General features: G+C 35.6%; 1 protein-coding gene across 2 annotated transcripts in view; it reads right to left on the bottom strand.

Moving 5' to 3' along the window:
* Positions 1–13,318, bottom strand: part of nup160 (nucleoporin 160) — a 115,443-nt gene that overhangs the window by 31,390 nt on the left and 70,735 nt on the right. For both annotated transcript variants that reach the window (XM_079860179.1, XM_079860180.1), the window contains exons 26-32: positions 5,267–5,372; positions 5,022–5,182; positions 2,545–2,605; positions 2,057–2,167; positions 1,105–1,228; positions 920–1,021; positions 696–837 (exon numbers count right to left, since the gene is read on the bottom strand). In XM_079860179.1, coding sequence (XP_079716305.1) covers positions 696–837; positions 920–1,021; positions 1,105–1,228; positions 2,057–2,167; positions 2,545–2,605; positions 5,022–5,182; positions 5,267–5,372 — 807 coding nt within the window. The remainder of the gene's footprint in view (positions 1–695; positions 838–919; positions 1,022–1,104; positions 1,229–2,056; positions 2,168–2,544; positions 2,606–5,021; positions 5,183–5,266; positions 5,373–13,318) is intronic.

The following is a 13,318-nucleotide window of genomic DNA, read 5'->3' as shown; positions in this document are numbered from 1 at the left end:
GAGTGAGGGATGGAGAGGAGGTGTGCTAAAATAAAACCCTGCCCTCTATTCAATATTCCGTTTCACATGGAAAAAATACGTCAACACTGAAGTAAAGTCGGTTGCAACTTCCAGTTCACGGAGACATTAATTACAGCTTAATTAATTTTAGTCTAAAACTTTTATTTAACAACATTAAGGTTCAAATATTTTCATGCGCTTACTTTATGATGCAATCATCAATAATTAGATCAAATTGAAATAAAGGAATATGTCCAAGCCCATAGACGATTATTCAAAAATAACTAGTTTGATCATCGTAAAGTAAGTCTAAATAAACTATTAAATATTGACAATAATGCAGGTGGAAATTCCTTTACGCTAATAATCGGAGCAGGATGTGACGACATGCGGACTGTGATAAAGGCCTATTGCATAATAGAAACCAAGAAGTCCAAACCGAGTAATTTTGGCAGCTTGGTTTCAATAAAAGCTTGTTTTAAGATCAACAAGTAAGTTTTGAGTTCTAAAACTTATAGAACGTTTCAATAGTACAATGAACTCTTAAGTCAAAAGATGAGGGAAAATGTTATTTCTTGATTCATAACCCCCTTGAATGAAAGAGACAGAGACAGAGACAGAGACAATTAAACAACGGTAATGGCTTTTCTCTGTCTGTCTGTTGGATGTAATGCTGAAAAAACAACAACTACCACCTTGTAGGCATTGATCAGCCAATCAGGCACTGGCACCCCATGTGACAGCAGCTTGTTGATGACACAGCGGTGATATTGAGCATTCTGTGAGGGATACTTCTCCAAATAATGAGCTAAAAGCCGCCAAGCTTCATCTGTGGCGCTGTGTGGAGAGAAATTCAGTTTAGGAAGACATGCCGCGAAGTTCATCGTAATGATCAAGATCAGAGAGTATTTTGACAAACCTGGACTCTTTAGTAGTAATGATAGTTGGCAGCTGATTGGCTGCAAGCCAGTTCCACACCTCTGTCTGGTCCTGATCACCTTTATATTGCAGTTTGATACACCTACACAGAGAGAAAAATTTGCACTTCAGAAATCTGAGGAAATGGATTTAAAATGTCCAGACACTGGATAGATCATAACGCACTTGAATGTCAGTCCCTCAAAGACGGGTGTAAGGGATAAGTTAAAGGTCTGACACAGCGTCAGGGATGTGTCAAAAAGTCCTGTTTGGACAAGCAGAGCAACCATCTCTTGTGAAGACGCACCTCCTGTAAGAGAAATAACACCAGGATTAAATTAACCTTTCAAAATACTCTATTTGACACTCTTGGGCAAAATGTTCAGTTTATGTGTGCAAGATAACAAAATAAAAATAAAAGCAGCAAGTATAGTCATACGCTATAGTGAAACAACCTGAAGGGACATAAAAATTGAAAAAGCATACGCATACGGCATATTCATACCGGATCTTCATGTGAACAGTGTTTAGCAGTATTGTCTGCTTTGGAAGAAATAACCTCTTTTTTCAAAACTGAGTTTAAGAAAATCTTTCTCGACTTCAATTGTCTCAGGCCACATTTCCACTTATTCATTATGACAAAAATAATAATAATACATTTTATTTTAAAACAAAATTACAATAATAATATTTATGGCTGTCTGAATTTCTTTGCTTTCAACAAACTGACAGAGATGGAGTTTGTGAGGAGCAGTATGTACTACGCATCGAGATCACGAGCTGCTCGCATACAAATGAACACAGTCACGCTTCATTCTGGAAAAGCAATTGCAACTGAAATGGTCACAAAGTAGAGCCCGGATGTAGTTTTGAGATTGTGTTTATAGTTAATTCATATTTAATTGTTTCATAAAATGTGCCAGAAAAACTAAACTGTACAAATGACAGAATGTACGTTTGACATCTATTAAATTATATTGCCTTTAATAAATATTTCTGAAATGACAATCTATATGTATTAATATGTTGAAAAAGACTTCAATGGGATGTACTTTCTGACAACAATAGATCAAACACACCACACAAAGATCATGTGTGTAAGATGAAGATGGAATACACATTAGATAAGTGTGATTACCTGCGATAGCTGCTGAGGGGGGGTCCTGTTGAGCTAACGTTAGACGACTCTGGGCAAGAACATATTCTTTCTCCAAGTCTTTCAGCTCAAGAATGTCAATCTGTTGATTTACTGTGATCACATGACAAACAACTATAAAACGTGCAGCTTTTAAAAAATAAGACAGAACACTAGATTTTCCTGATAGCGATAAATAATAAAAAAAAATTAACTGATTATCAGATTAATAGACCTATTTTAAGATCTCTCTTTATATTTAGAGCTCTCAAACATTTCATAATGTGATCCATAGTCATTAAATGGTAACAGCTCTCTGTTTGTGGAGGGCATAAATTGAAAGACTTTTGGACTGATTCATTAAGAGAAATCATACAATAAAGACACGTGAGTTTTGAATGACCAATATGACTCATATGATCATATTTAGGTTTTAAATGGGGGAAACAAGAGTCCACATATTCTTAGAGGGTGTTTTGGGGAAGAATTACCTGGACTTGCAGCAAATTCACCATCATAGTTCCGTTTTGGTGATGCGCCTGGTCGTTCATACTATCAAGTCATAACATATATTAAAATACATCATGATATAATACATTTTACAATTTTATATTATAGATGTATACACATACAGTACTGTGCAAGTGTGTCTAAAAAAGTATAAATGATTCACAAAAGAACTTTTTGGGTTATTTATATCCTTTATTTTACTGTGCCAGTAGAATGTCAATTTAGATTTCCAGACATTCCTTTTGTAAATACTGTAATCATGCATTGAGATGTTTCTATGGATGAACCCTACAACAGATGTATGACCACACAGAGACCTGACTGCACCAAATGAATCTAGGATTACCTAGAGGAAAAAAAAGTAGTAATTGAGACAGTACCAACTCTCCTAAATGCCTGGAACATTTTAAAAACTGGACAAATTTATCTAGGAAAACTGGTGCTGTTTTAAAGGCACAGGGTGGTTATACAAATTATTGATTTGGGCAATGTCCACACTAATACGTTTTCGTTTGAAAACATATATTTTTCTCTCCGTTTTGGCCTTCCGTCCACACTGAGACAGCGATTTTATTAATGAAAACAAAGCTTTTTGAAAAAGCACTCCAAAGTAGATACATTTGAAAACGCCGTTTTCACGTTGTAGTGTGGACTGTGAAACTGGTGGTATTTAAAAACAATGACGTAAATTTAGTCATGTGATGCATATTGTACCAATAGATATTCATGTTTATACCGGTATTGTGCCTGTTATGTGCTATTCACTTTTCATACTGTTGCTAAAAATTATCTTATCTACATTGCACACTCTTCATATCACAGTCCTGCTAAGATGACAGAATTTACTGTCCTGCGGCAATACATGAGAGCAGTTGCGTTTTAGACCAAACATATGGTGACTGCGTGCGACCTGGACCGCATCAGTGAATGGTGAGATATTTTACTAAATAAAATGATCCTGTCAGAAGAATTGCGTGATAACTTCATTATTTATTTTTCCATCTGAATCATATCAGTGATCTTTTGTGGGGTTTTACGCATGTGCAGTGAGGTGAATTTAGCGTTTTCAGGAGTTTTTCAAAAGTTTCTCATCCACACTGAAACGTCCGAAAATGCCTGAAAACGCTAGTGTGGCTGGAGAGCGTTAATAAACGAAAACGCCGTTTTCAAATGTATCCGGATTAATGTAGACGTAGCCTTGATTTAGGTAACTGTTAATTGCTAAAAAGTATTGATGGTATTTTTTTTTTTTTTTACATCCTTAATTCACACAAAAAATGTTTAACGCATGCCTAAAATGTTTGCTCTATGTGTTTTTTTGGGGTACGTGGATCCGTAGAAATAAATACTTTTAAATGAAAAAACAAAAGATCCCCACTCGCTTGTCTTCCTTTTTAAATTATTAAAGGTCCCGTTCTTCGTGATCCCATGTTTCAAACTTTAGTTAGTGTGTAATGTTGCTGTTAGTATCTGTAAAATTATAAAGCTCAAAGTTCAATGCCAAGCGAGATATTTTATTCAACAGAAGTCGACTACAGTGAACGGCTCGTTTGGACTACATCCATCTATTTCCTTCTTTAATGATGTCACTAGAACCGTTTTTTGACTAACCTCCGCCCACAGGAATGCTCCCTCATCTCTACTGGCTACTTGTGCACTTCTTATAACTTACTGTGTTTACTCAGCTCTTACGGTGATTTTCTGAAGTAAAACTGACGCTTCATCTTTTGTGTGATGTACAATAAACTTTATTAAACTCATCAGTATATGTTTGATCATCATTCAGACAGCAGACTTGTAACGTTAGGCTATTAATAAATAATGGATACATAGCCTACAAGCAGATGACAAATACGTTATAATAACCGTAATTAAACTACTAAACTATACCTGTTTCATCTCTAGGCATTATTGTCCGACTCGAAATGAACGCCGTTACTGAGAGTTTCTGATATTATCATCATTCCGTGAGATGAAATTGTCCTGACAGACTGAGCGCGAGCTCATGAAGCTCCGCCCCCTGGGTCGTCCAGCAGCAGCTTATTTTGCATTTAAAGGGCACACACTAAAAAGCGCGTTTTTCTGTGCCCCAAAAAATGACAATTTAAACATGCTGTAAAAAATGATCTGTTGGGTATTTTGAGCTGAAACTTCACATACACACTCTGGGGACATCAGACTTATTTTACATCTTGTGAAAAGGGGCATAATATGGGACCTTTAAAAAAAAAAAAGAATTATGCAACAAAGCACATTTGGGATCATTCAATTCAAATGAATTTGTTTGAGTTGAATGATCCAGATAAATCATTTAAAGTATATATATTTTTTTATAATTTAAAAAGGAAGACAACCGAGTGCCGATCTTTTGTTTTTTAAATTTAAAACAAATAGAAAATTCTTACTGAGCTATTCTAAGCACTCCACCCAAAGAATTGAAAAGGTTTCGGGTGCCTACCGCTGCTCCAGAAGAGGGCTGCACAATCCAAGCATAGTCCGGATGAACAAGACGCAGGCAGTTGAGGGCAGCTAGGTAACAGTTCACCTGTTTCTGGAGACCACGGAGAGTTCGCACCTCTCGGCCCAGACGCATGCCGTACTCAAACATCACTGTACCGGCTTAAACACACAAACATTTTATTGTTAGCTTATTGACCAATTTCTGGCTGAATCCTTGAAATATCCCTGTACCATCAGTTTTACCTTTCCTATAGTTGTGACGATTGATATGAAAAGCATATAGAAGCTCATAATAGTTGTGAGTCATGAGGTCCACAGCTCTTGCGCGAGACTCAATAATGCTGACCACCTGAAGAACACAAAGCACAAAAAATACAATGGCTTGCTAAAAATACAAGTAATAATGAAGTATGTAGTTTCTGCGACACTAGCGGCATCCAGCAGATGAACAAAAATACAGCATATTTTGCAAACGTCCCTTCCACGCTTCCCTCTTGCTCCACCTGGCACAGTAGACACACCAAACTCAAAATTTAGGTTGAGCTGGAAAGATTACGGATACGAGCAGACCACGCTCAATGTTTAGACGGTGCCTGGGGGTCTCAATGTTTACATTTTTAGGGAGATAAACCCACAAATGGCATACTAATAGTAGTCAATGAATGATAAACTGAGTTAAAGGAGAAGTTCACTTTTAAAATGAAAATTCTGTCATCATATACTCACCCTCATGTTGTTTCAAACCTGTATGAATTTCTTTCTTCTGCTGAACAGAAAAGAAGATATTTAGAAGATTATCAGTAACCAGACAGTTTTTGGGTCCCATTGACTTCCATAGTAGGAAAAAAATATACTATGGAAGTCAATGGGACCCAAAAACTGTCTGGTTACTGATAATCTTCTAAATATCTTCCTTTCTGTTCAGCAGAAGAAAGAAATTCATACAGGTTTGAAACAACATGAGGGTGAGTATATGATGACAGAATTTTTTTATTTTAAAAGTGAACTTCTCCTTTAAGAGAAACTGAGTTTCTACAACTTTAAAGACAAAGGGTTTAATAATAAAAAAGGCCAGTGAAGGTGTTTTTGGCCAGTTGAACTGACCATATTAGGTGATGATCTATCTGCTTTTAATCAACTCAAACTAAAATCTTATTCTACTCAAACTAAAAATTTATGTGAATTATCTGGATTTAAATGCGTCACAAAGGTAAGGTTATTTGGCTGGCTATACATTTTGTGAGGATTGTTTGAAGGTCACTTAAAATTAAAAGTTATTTTTTGAAGCCTAAAATGGGGGGGGGGGGGGGGGGGGTTCCATTTCATTGAGACATCAGTTGTATTAATATCAGTAATACTGACCTTCATAAATAAAAAGATGCCATTAAACAAGTATTTAAAATATTGTTGTTTCTACACTAATTTGGAGATTAACTGTGAAATTATTACATTATAAAATATATTAAAAACGTAAGTGTTTTTAATTGTGATTAATCACAGAAAAAATGTGTGATTAATCTAGTTACATTTTTAATCGATTGACAGCACTATATCTATCTATCTATCTATCTATCTATCTATCTATCTATCTATCTATCTATCTATCTATCTATACACATACATACAGGTGCTGGTCATAAAATTAGAATATCATCAAAAAGTTGATTTCAAGAATTCAAATGAACAGGTGAAACTAATATATTATATAGACTCATTACATGCAAAGTGAGATATTTCAAGCCTTTATTTGTTATAATTTTGATGATTATGGCTTACAGCTTATGAAACCCACGCAATCAAAATCCAATCCAAAAAAGAAAATTAGAATATTACATGAAATTACACAGTAATACCATGGTCATTGAACCAGGTTTTGGTTCTTTTGGCAGTGTGGGCAGGTGCAAATCCTGCTGGAAAATGAAGGAAGCATGAAGTGCTCTGAAAATGTCCTGGTAGACATTTCCTGTTTTTTTTTTTATGTCTCTCACAGTGGACATGCACCTACGATGACAATTTCAGACCCCTCCATGATTTCTAAGTGGGAGAACTTGCAAAATAGCAGGGTGTTCAAATACTTATTTTCCTCACTGTATATATGTATATATGTATATATATATATATATATATATATATATATATATATATATATATATATATATATATATATATACATATATATACACACACTCTTTTGGTTATGTAAATGTATATTTATTATAGTGGCAACCCAAATGAACATTTCAGCTGTGCTGCCATTCTGGATATAGCAGTAGAGCAAAGAAGCAGGTACAACATCTCAACAAAAAAAGAGAAAGAAACAGATGTGATGTTTAACTGAAGTCATTTGTATGTCTAAATTTGATCATCGGAGGTCAGCAGACCTCTTTGTTTAATTTACTTTGGTAAATTATGTGAGATTAAATCTATGAAGTATGTTTGTATCATTTAACCATCGCAGGTTTGAATAAAATTAGCCGTTTGTCATTCCCTGTGCATTTTTTTTCTTTTCTTTTGAGGAATACTGAATCTATTTTTGTGGGAGTAAGACAAGTAAAGAGCATTTTTTGCAGAAATAAGCAACTGTCTGGTGTCTAAATATAAGCAGCACATACAGCTTCACATACATTCATACTATGAGCGCAATCTAAACAAACCCAGCTTTTTCAAATCACTATTTTTTCACTTAAAGGAGTGATGTAAATGTAAAAACTGTGGCTCAGGTTCACTTGGTCACCACAGAAATGACAGGCAGGTTTCAGTACAATGATGAGTGTTTTTTAGTAAGGCTGCCAATCAGAGTATGTGAGGAGATGAGCGGGACAGGAGTGAGGAGATGAGCGGGACAGGGGTCCCAAAATTGTGGTTTTAAAATTGCTCCACTAAGAGTGCTCCACTACCTCTCTATCACAAGTACAATTAATGCCAACAGGCCAAAATATAACTGCATTTTTAGCAAGAATTCACACGTTGAACACATTTAGCTAGTTTGATACAGATGGATCACTCATATCAGAAAGAATGTGAAGGTTATGATGATGGCGATGGACATGTGCAGGAGGTTATAGTCCTCAAGGAATTTGTTTGTACCTTCTAGATGCAACTGAATATGATCGGGTGAAAGCTCTTTTTAAACGGGTAGCATTTATTTACGAATGCAATTCTTTTTCTCACTAATGCATTCAAATAAATGTGATGCGATCTGGGAAAACCCATCACATGGTGAAATTAAAGCCACATTAAAGCTGGTTTCATGCCCTTTCCAAATCTGTTTTTATTTCTTTCATCGGTAACAAAAGTTATGGTTATCTGAATTCGGCTGATCGCTATGATTTTCAGGAATGGAATTGAGAAAAACAGGTTTAATTAACTGACACGTCCTGCTAGCGGGACGATTGGTGCTTTTTTTTATTGCCTTTTTTTCATATCACATATTTTAGTAATCATCATAGATTAAGTATCATTCGAAAGCTTACAAACTCAAAATTCATCCAGTGAAAACCGTTTTGAAATTGGACGATTGAGAGGCGAGCAATATCTTTTAAGCGAGCAGCTACTTCAGACTCCATTGCTCTCTCTGTTGAATCTTATAGAATAATAATTTACCGAAAACCCAATTTTGACAAAAAAACAACAACTGACATTCGACTTATTTTTAGACCTTAGTTAAAACATACGGGTTTTCCCAGATTGCACCACAAATGTAATCTTACAGTTCTACTTTATCTGCATCTTATTTTGAATGATCAGAAATCTGTAAGACATGTTAGATAAAACAACTGACTTATTTAAATCTTTCCAAAAAAAATTGCACTGCAAAAAAGCAACAACCCGTTTTACTTTAACCCCCTGAGGTCGGCAATCACGCCGGCGTGATCTACTCGTTTTTTTTTTATCAGTGCAAAATACTCTGTTGATTTTGATTTTACATACTTGTGTTGTACATCATTCAAAGCTGTTAAATGTCTTCTTTTATTTGTGTACACTCATAATAAAAACAAAATGTTGTGTTTTCCGTAAAACAAAGAAAATAAACATGATGCGCGTTCTGCCGTCTCTCTCAATGTGAAACTCATTCTGAAACGCGACAGAAAATGACCTGTAACTCAGCGAATGTTTGTCACACAGACTTGAAACGCATGTCTATACAACGCTTGGAATCTCTATTTTTAAAGTATGTAAATAATATAAAAAACAAATATTCTATTTTGAAGTAATCCATACGAAAGCAGCGGCATGTACAGTTTCTCAAACGCGTCCTCATTAAATTTAATTTGAACACGCCTACGAGCGCACGAGCGATTGACATGCAAATGATCCATGCGGAGAAACGCAGACCTGTAAACGCCCTCATCACCTCAAAACAAAGAAGCAGAGACTTCGTAACTTACTCCTTACTGTGTTTGAAAGACGCGCCAGAGCTTACATTGGATTTAGGCTACCTCAGAAGAAGAAGAACGCGATTTGAAGACAATAAAGATTTAAGGTAAGAAATTTTTACATATTAGTTTGTTATTGTTGCATAAATGTCACATTGCAGTTGAACTGTTGCTAGATATATGGGGAATATTATAATATTTAGACCCGTGTTTACTGTTAAAGCTACACTGTGTGATTTTTACCCCCATCTAGCGGTGAAATTGTATATGACTACCCAGTGAATATTTGTTTCTGTTCCTCTCAATTCCGAGGGCGTTTTAACTCCTACGGTGGCCGTATTATTCCAAGATTAACATGGCTTCCAGTTATCGACTTCGTCCATGACAATAATAAACAATACGTCTAAAATGAATAAAACTACAGGACAGATGTCAGGAGGTAACGTCACCCTTGGAATCGGCTATCCCAGCATAATCAGATTAGGCTAACGTTACAATGTGTACAAAGTAAAAGCAATTAAAAATAACTAAAATTTACAGTGTCCTTTTTTTATATAGCTTAAAAAACTGCGCCTTTAAAACTATTCATCACCTGTGATCCGTCGCAGCACAGATTTGTTACAAGGTAAACAATACTTTTTCACCATTGACGCGAGGATGAAGTTATTCTAGAGGTCGTTCTGGCGTTATGCACAGCCATGCTATGGTTAGACAAGCAACTATAAAACTTCGAATTTACACAAATGAATTACAACAGGCTGAATTACCTGTCGAGAAGAAAGCAGGCAACCTCGGCGTCCGTTTTAAAATCTTTTCTCCTCATGAGCTGTTTCCATCTGGGAAAAGTTACTCCAATATTGACTATGGTCTTGCTGATTTGTCTGTCGCGTTGACGTTTTTTTTAATTCTCTCTTTCAAATGTGAGTACGCACGCACACACACACACACTATCTTTCAAATCTGCCGACACTCGCGAGCTCGCGAGTAATCTCCCCCTCGCATTCGTCACGGTGTCACTGAGTGAAAAACGCAAAAGGCGAAGCTTGAATTTACAGGCATGTCCCTCTTTGGCTAATGTAGTTTCAAGATGGAGGGGCAACATGGCGACTGGCATTCGAACCCCACACCCGTATGTACTTTCAATGGCAGATTATAAACTTAAGAGAATACTTTATTACTTGAAATAAGTAAATATATATAAGCACATATATTTTTGAAAGAACTAAGTGTTTTTTGCTAAGAATCAACTAAAAAAGTTACACAGTGTAGCTTTAAGCCTACTGTGTTTGTGGATATCTGGTCAAACGTAGATATGTATGGTAACCATAATGTTTTATATTTGAGCGCGATCGCGTTTGAATGTATCAGATTTTGCAGCGCGATCGCGTTTGAATGTATCATTTGAACATTTGAAAAGCAAAACGCACCAAACGGCTTCATGTTTTTACTATTATCTCATTTCATATCATCATAACGAATGGAAACATTTGAAGTAACATGATAATCAATATATTTTTCTCTAGCTTGGTTGTTACTGAAATATTTTGGAAGATTTATACTGCTATCTATTGTTATTATTATTTTACCCAGCACTGCGCATAGCTTATGCCTACAAGGCACAACAAACCTTGTGTTCATTATATTATATATTGTTGGAAACATTTGTGTGTGTGTGTGTGTGTGTGTGTGTGTGTGTATTTTGTGAACTTTAAAAAGCAATTTTAACCAGAAAAATCTAATATTTATTTCCAAAATCGTGCAGGCCTTTCTCTTGATATCAGTATGTTCACTTATTTTTCAGGGCCCAGATGCCACTGAGTCCTGCCGACTTCAACATTCACATGAGTCTCTGGAACATGAACATGGTAAAGTGAAAATCAAACACCTATGTATGTACAATGTTTTTAGGAATGGCACAAAGGTCTGTCTTTGAAGTGTTTTTTTTGGCATTTGTTGTGTATCTTTGGGTTATGTTGTGTTGTAAATAAATCCAAACAATTTAAAAGCCATTCTTTTTTAAATCTCCTCATTTACAGTATTGTGCAAGGTTGCTCAGAATGACAGGGCTATTAGGAGCTATATTAGGATAGCTCCTAATAGGGCCGTTGGGGAGGTTCTTTGTCTTTCTCAGGTGAGAAAAGCTTACATATTAATGAGCTGCCGCATAAGGCTTTCTAACACAAAACACGTCGTAAAATTTTTAAATCAATATATTGTCTTCTCTGAATGAGCAGTCAGGGTGATTTTCACATTGTTTTGGAGCAAATATTCTAGGCTACGTGATACAATTTTCAAAAGTCTTGTGAAGAAATAATCAGTATGGGTTTCATGGCCTTATTTCAGTGAGAATTTTTTTTTGTATTTTCACAAACCATGTATAAATGTCATTATCTCAAAACTACAAACTTTTACATACATGCTGTTGATATATTGTTGTAGCAGAGTTTGTGCTGAACACAGTTTAATTAGACTTTAGCCATGAAAATGTCACAAGTAACAGAAATAACCAGAAATGTCAGAGCATGTCAGAACACCTCCAGGGCCCAGAAAACAGCTCAGACCTCAGAGGGTTAAGAAAGCAACATTGGTGTTTTATTTTCTGTATTATTTTAAAGATTATTTTCTTTGTTTTCATGTTTTTCTTCAAAATCATTTATAATCATTATTCATTTATATAGTTGATTTATCATTTATTCATATTGTTATTTGATTTACATTTATTAATTTTACCATTAAAAGGTCCCATGGCATGGATTATTTTATTATTTTATAATGTTTCCTGGGGTGCCCTTATAATGTTAGTATGTTTTTTAGATAAAAAATTGTCACAATTTAAAAATAAAGCCTGCTTTTAGCCTCTGATTTGAACGCTCTGTTTGAAGGGGCGTGTCTGCTGTAAGACTTCAGTGTAATCGCCCACTCCTGTGATTGGCTGTCATGCTTGCATATGCATTACATTGTGGATCTCTCGAAAACTTTTATTATTACAGCTATTATACGTTTTTACTATTACAGCTATCGAGATTAACGAATCGTGAGAAGTTTTTAAAGTATTTAGAATGTAAACATGATGTAAATACAGTAAGAGCTTCGTTGTGCAGTGTAACAGCGTCATTGATTTCATAACGAGTTTTGGCAAGTGTCCAGATAAACTCACACTGTGTGATTGACAGCTTGGGCGATTGGAAAGGGATTGTTCTTTGATCGCTTTCTGTATACATTTTAAATCACAGTTTAAATAAGATTATTTTCATCCTACTAAGATAAACGACGTGAAGTTGATCGTTTAGTCACTGGCTTGATTTACTGATGAATAAACAGTATTGAACGATTTTGAGAGAAAGATTATCAGTCTGAACTTGAACAATTACACATCAGAAATTCACATAACCCACTGGTTCATCAGAGGCTCGGATGAAGGAACTAGATAAATACTTTTGTGTTAATTTGTACATCCAAACACTGAGAAACTGCCATGCTTCGCTCGTTTGCAAGCCATGATGTCTCTCAAGTAGGGCTGAACGATTAATTGCATTTGCGATAATATCGCGATATGATGAAATGCGATTTTTTAAACCGCAAAGCTGCGATTATAGTCTGGTCACGTGACACGTGAGAGTAAACCAGTCTGATTTACAGATGAAGCATCAACTTGGCACGCGACACATATAGACCTGGCTACAGGAAATAACAGTTTATGTTTAATTTATGTTATATTGTGTTATAGATTCTCTCCAACGATTCTGTATTGTATATGTCTGAGCTTAGTTTTAAACACAGACGTGTACGACGCGCGTGCTTTAAACAACCGTATTCTGCTTGCTTCTAATTCCTCTGTCTCTCACACACACACACGACACCACTCGAACCTTACGAGAAATAATCTTTAATAAAGTTCGGAAAAGTTGAAGCGAGTTAC

This window comes from Squalius cephalus (genome assembly GCF_949319135.1).
Source record: "Squalius cephalus genome assembly, chromosome: 23".
Taxonomy (NCBI): Eukaryota; Metazoa; Chordata; class Actinopteri; order Cypriniformes; family Leuciscidae; genus Squalius; species Squalius cephalus.
Note: the sequence above shows the minus strand (reverse complement) of the source record. Positions and strands in the feature narration are given on the sequence as shown.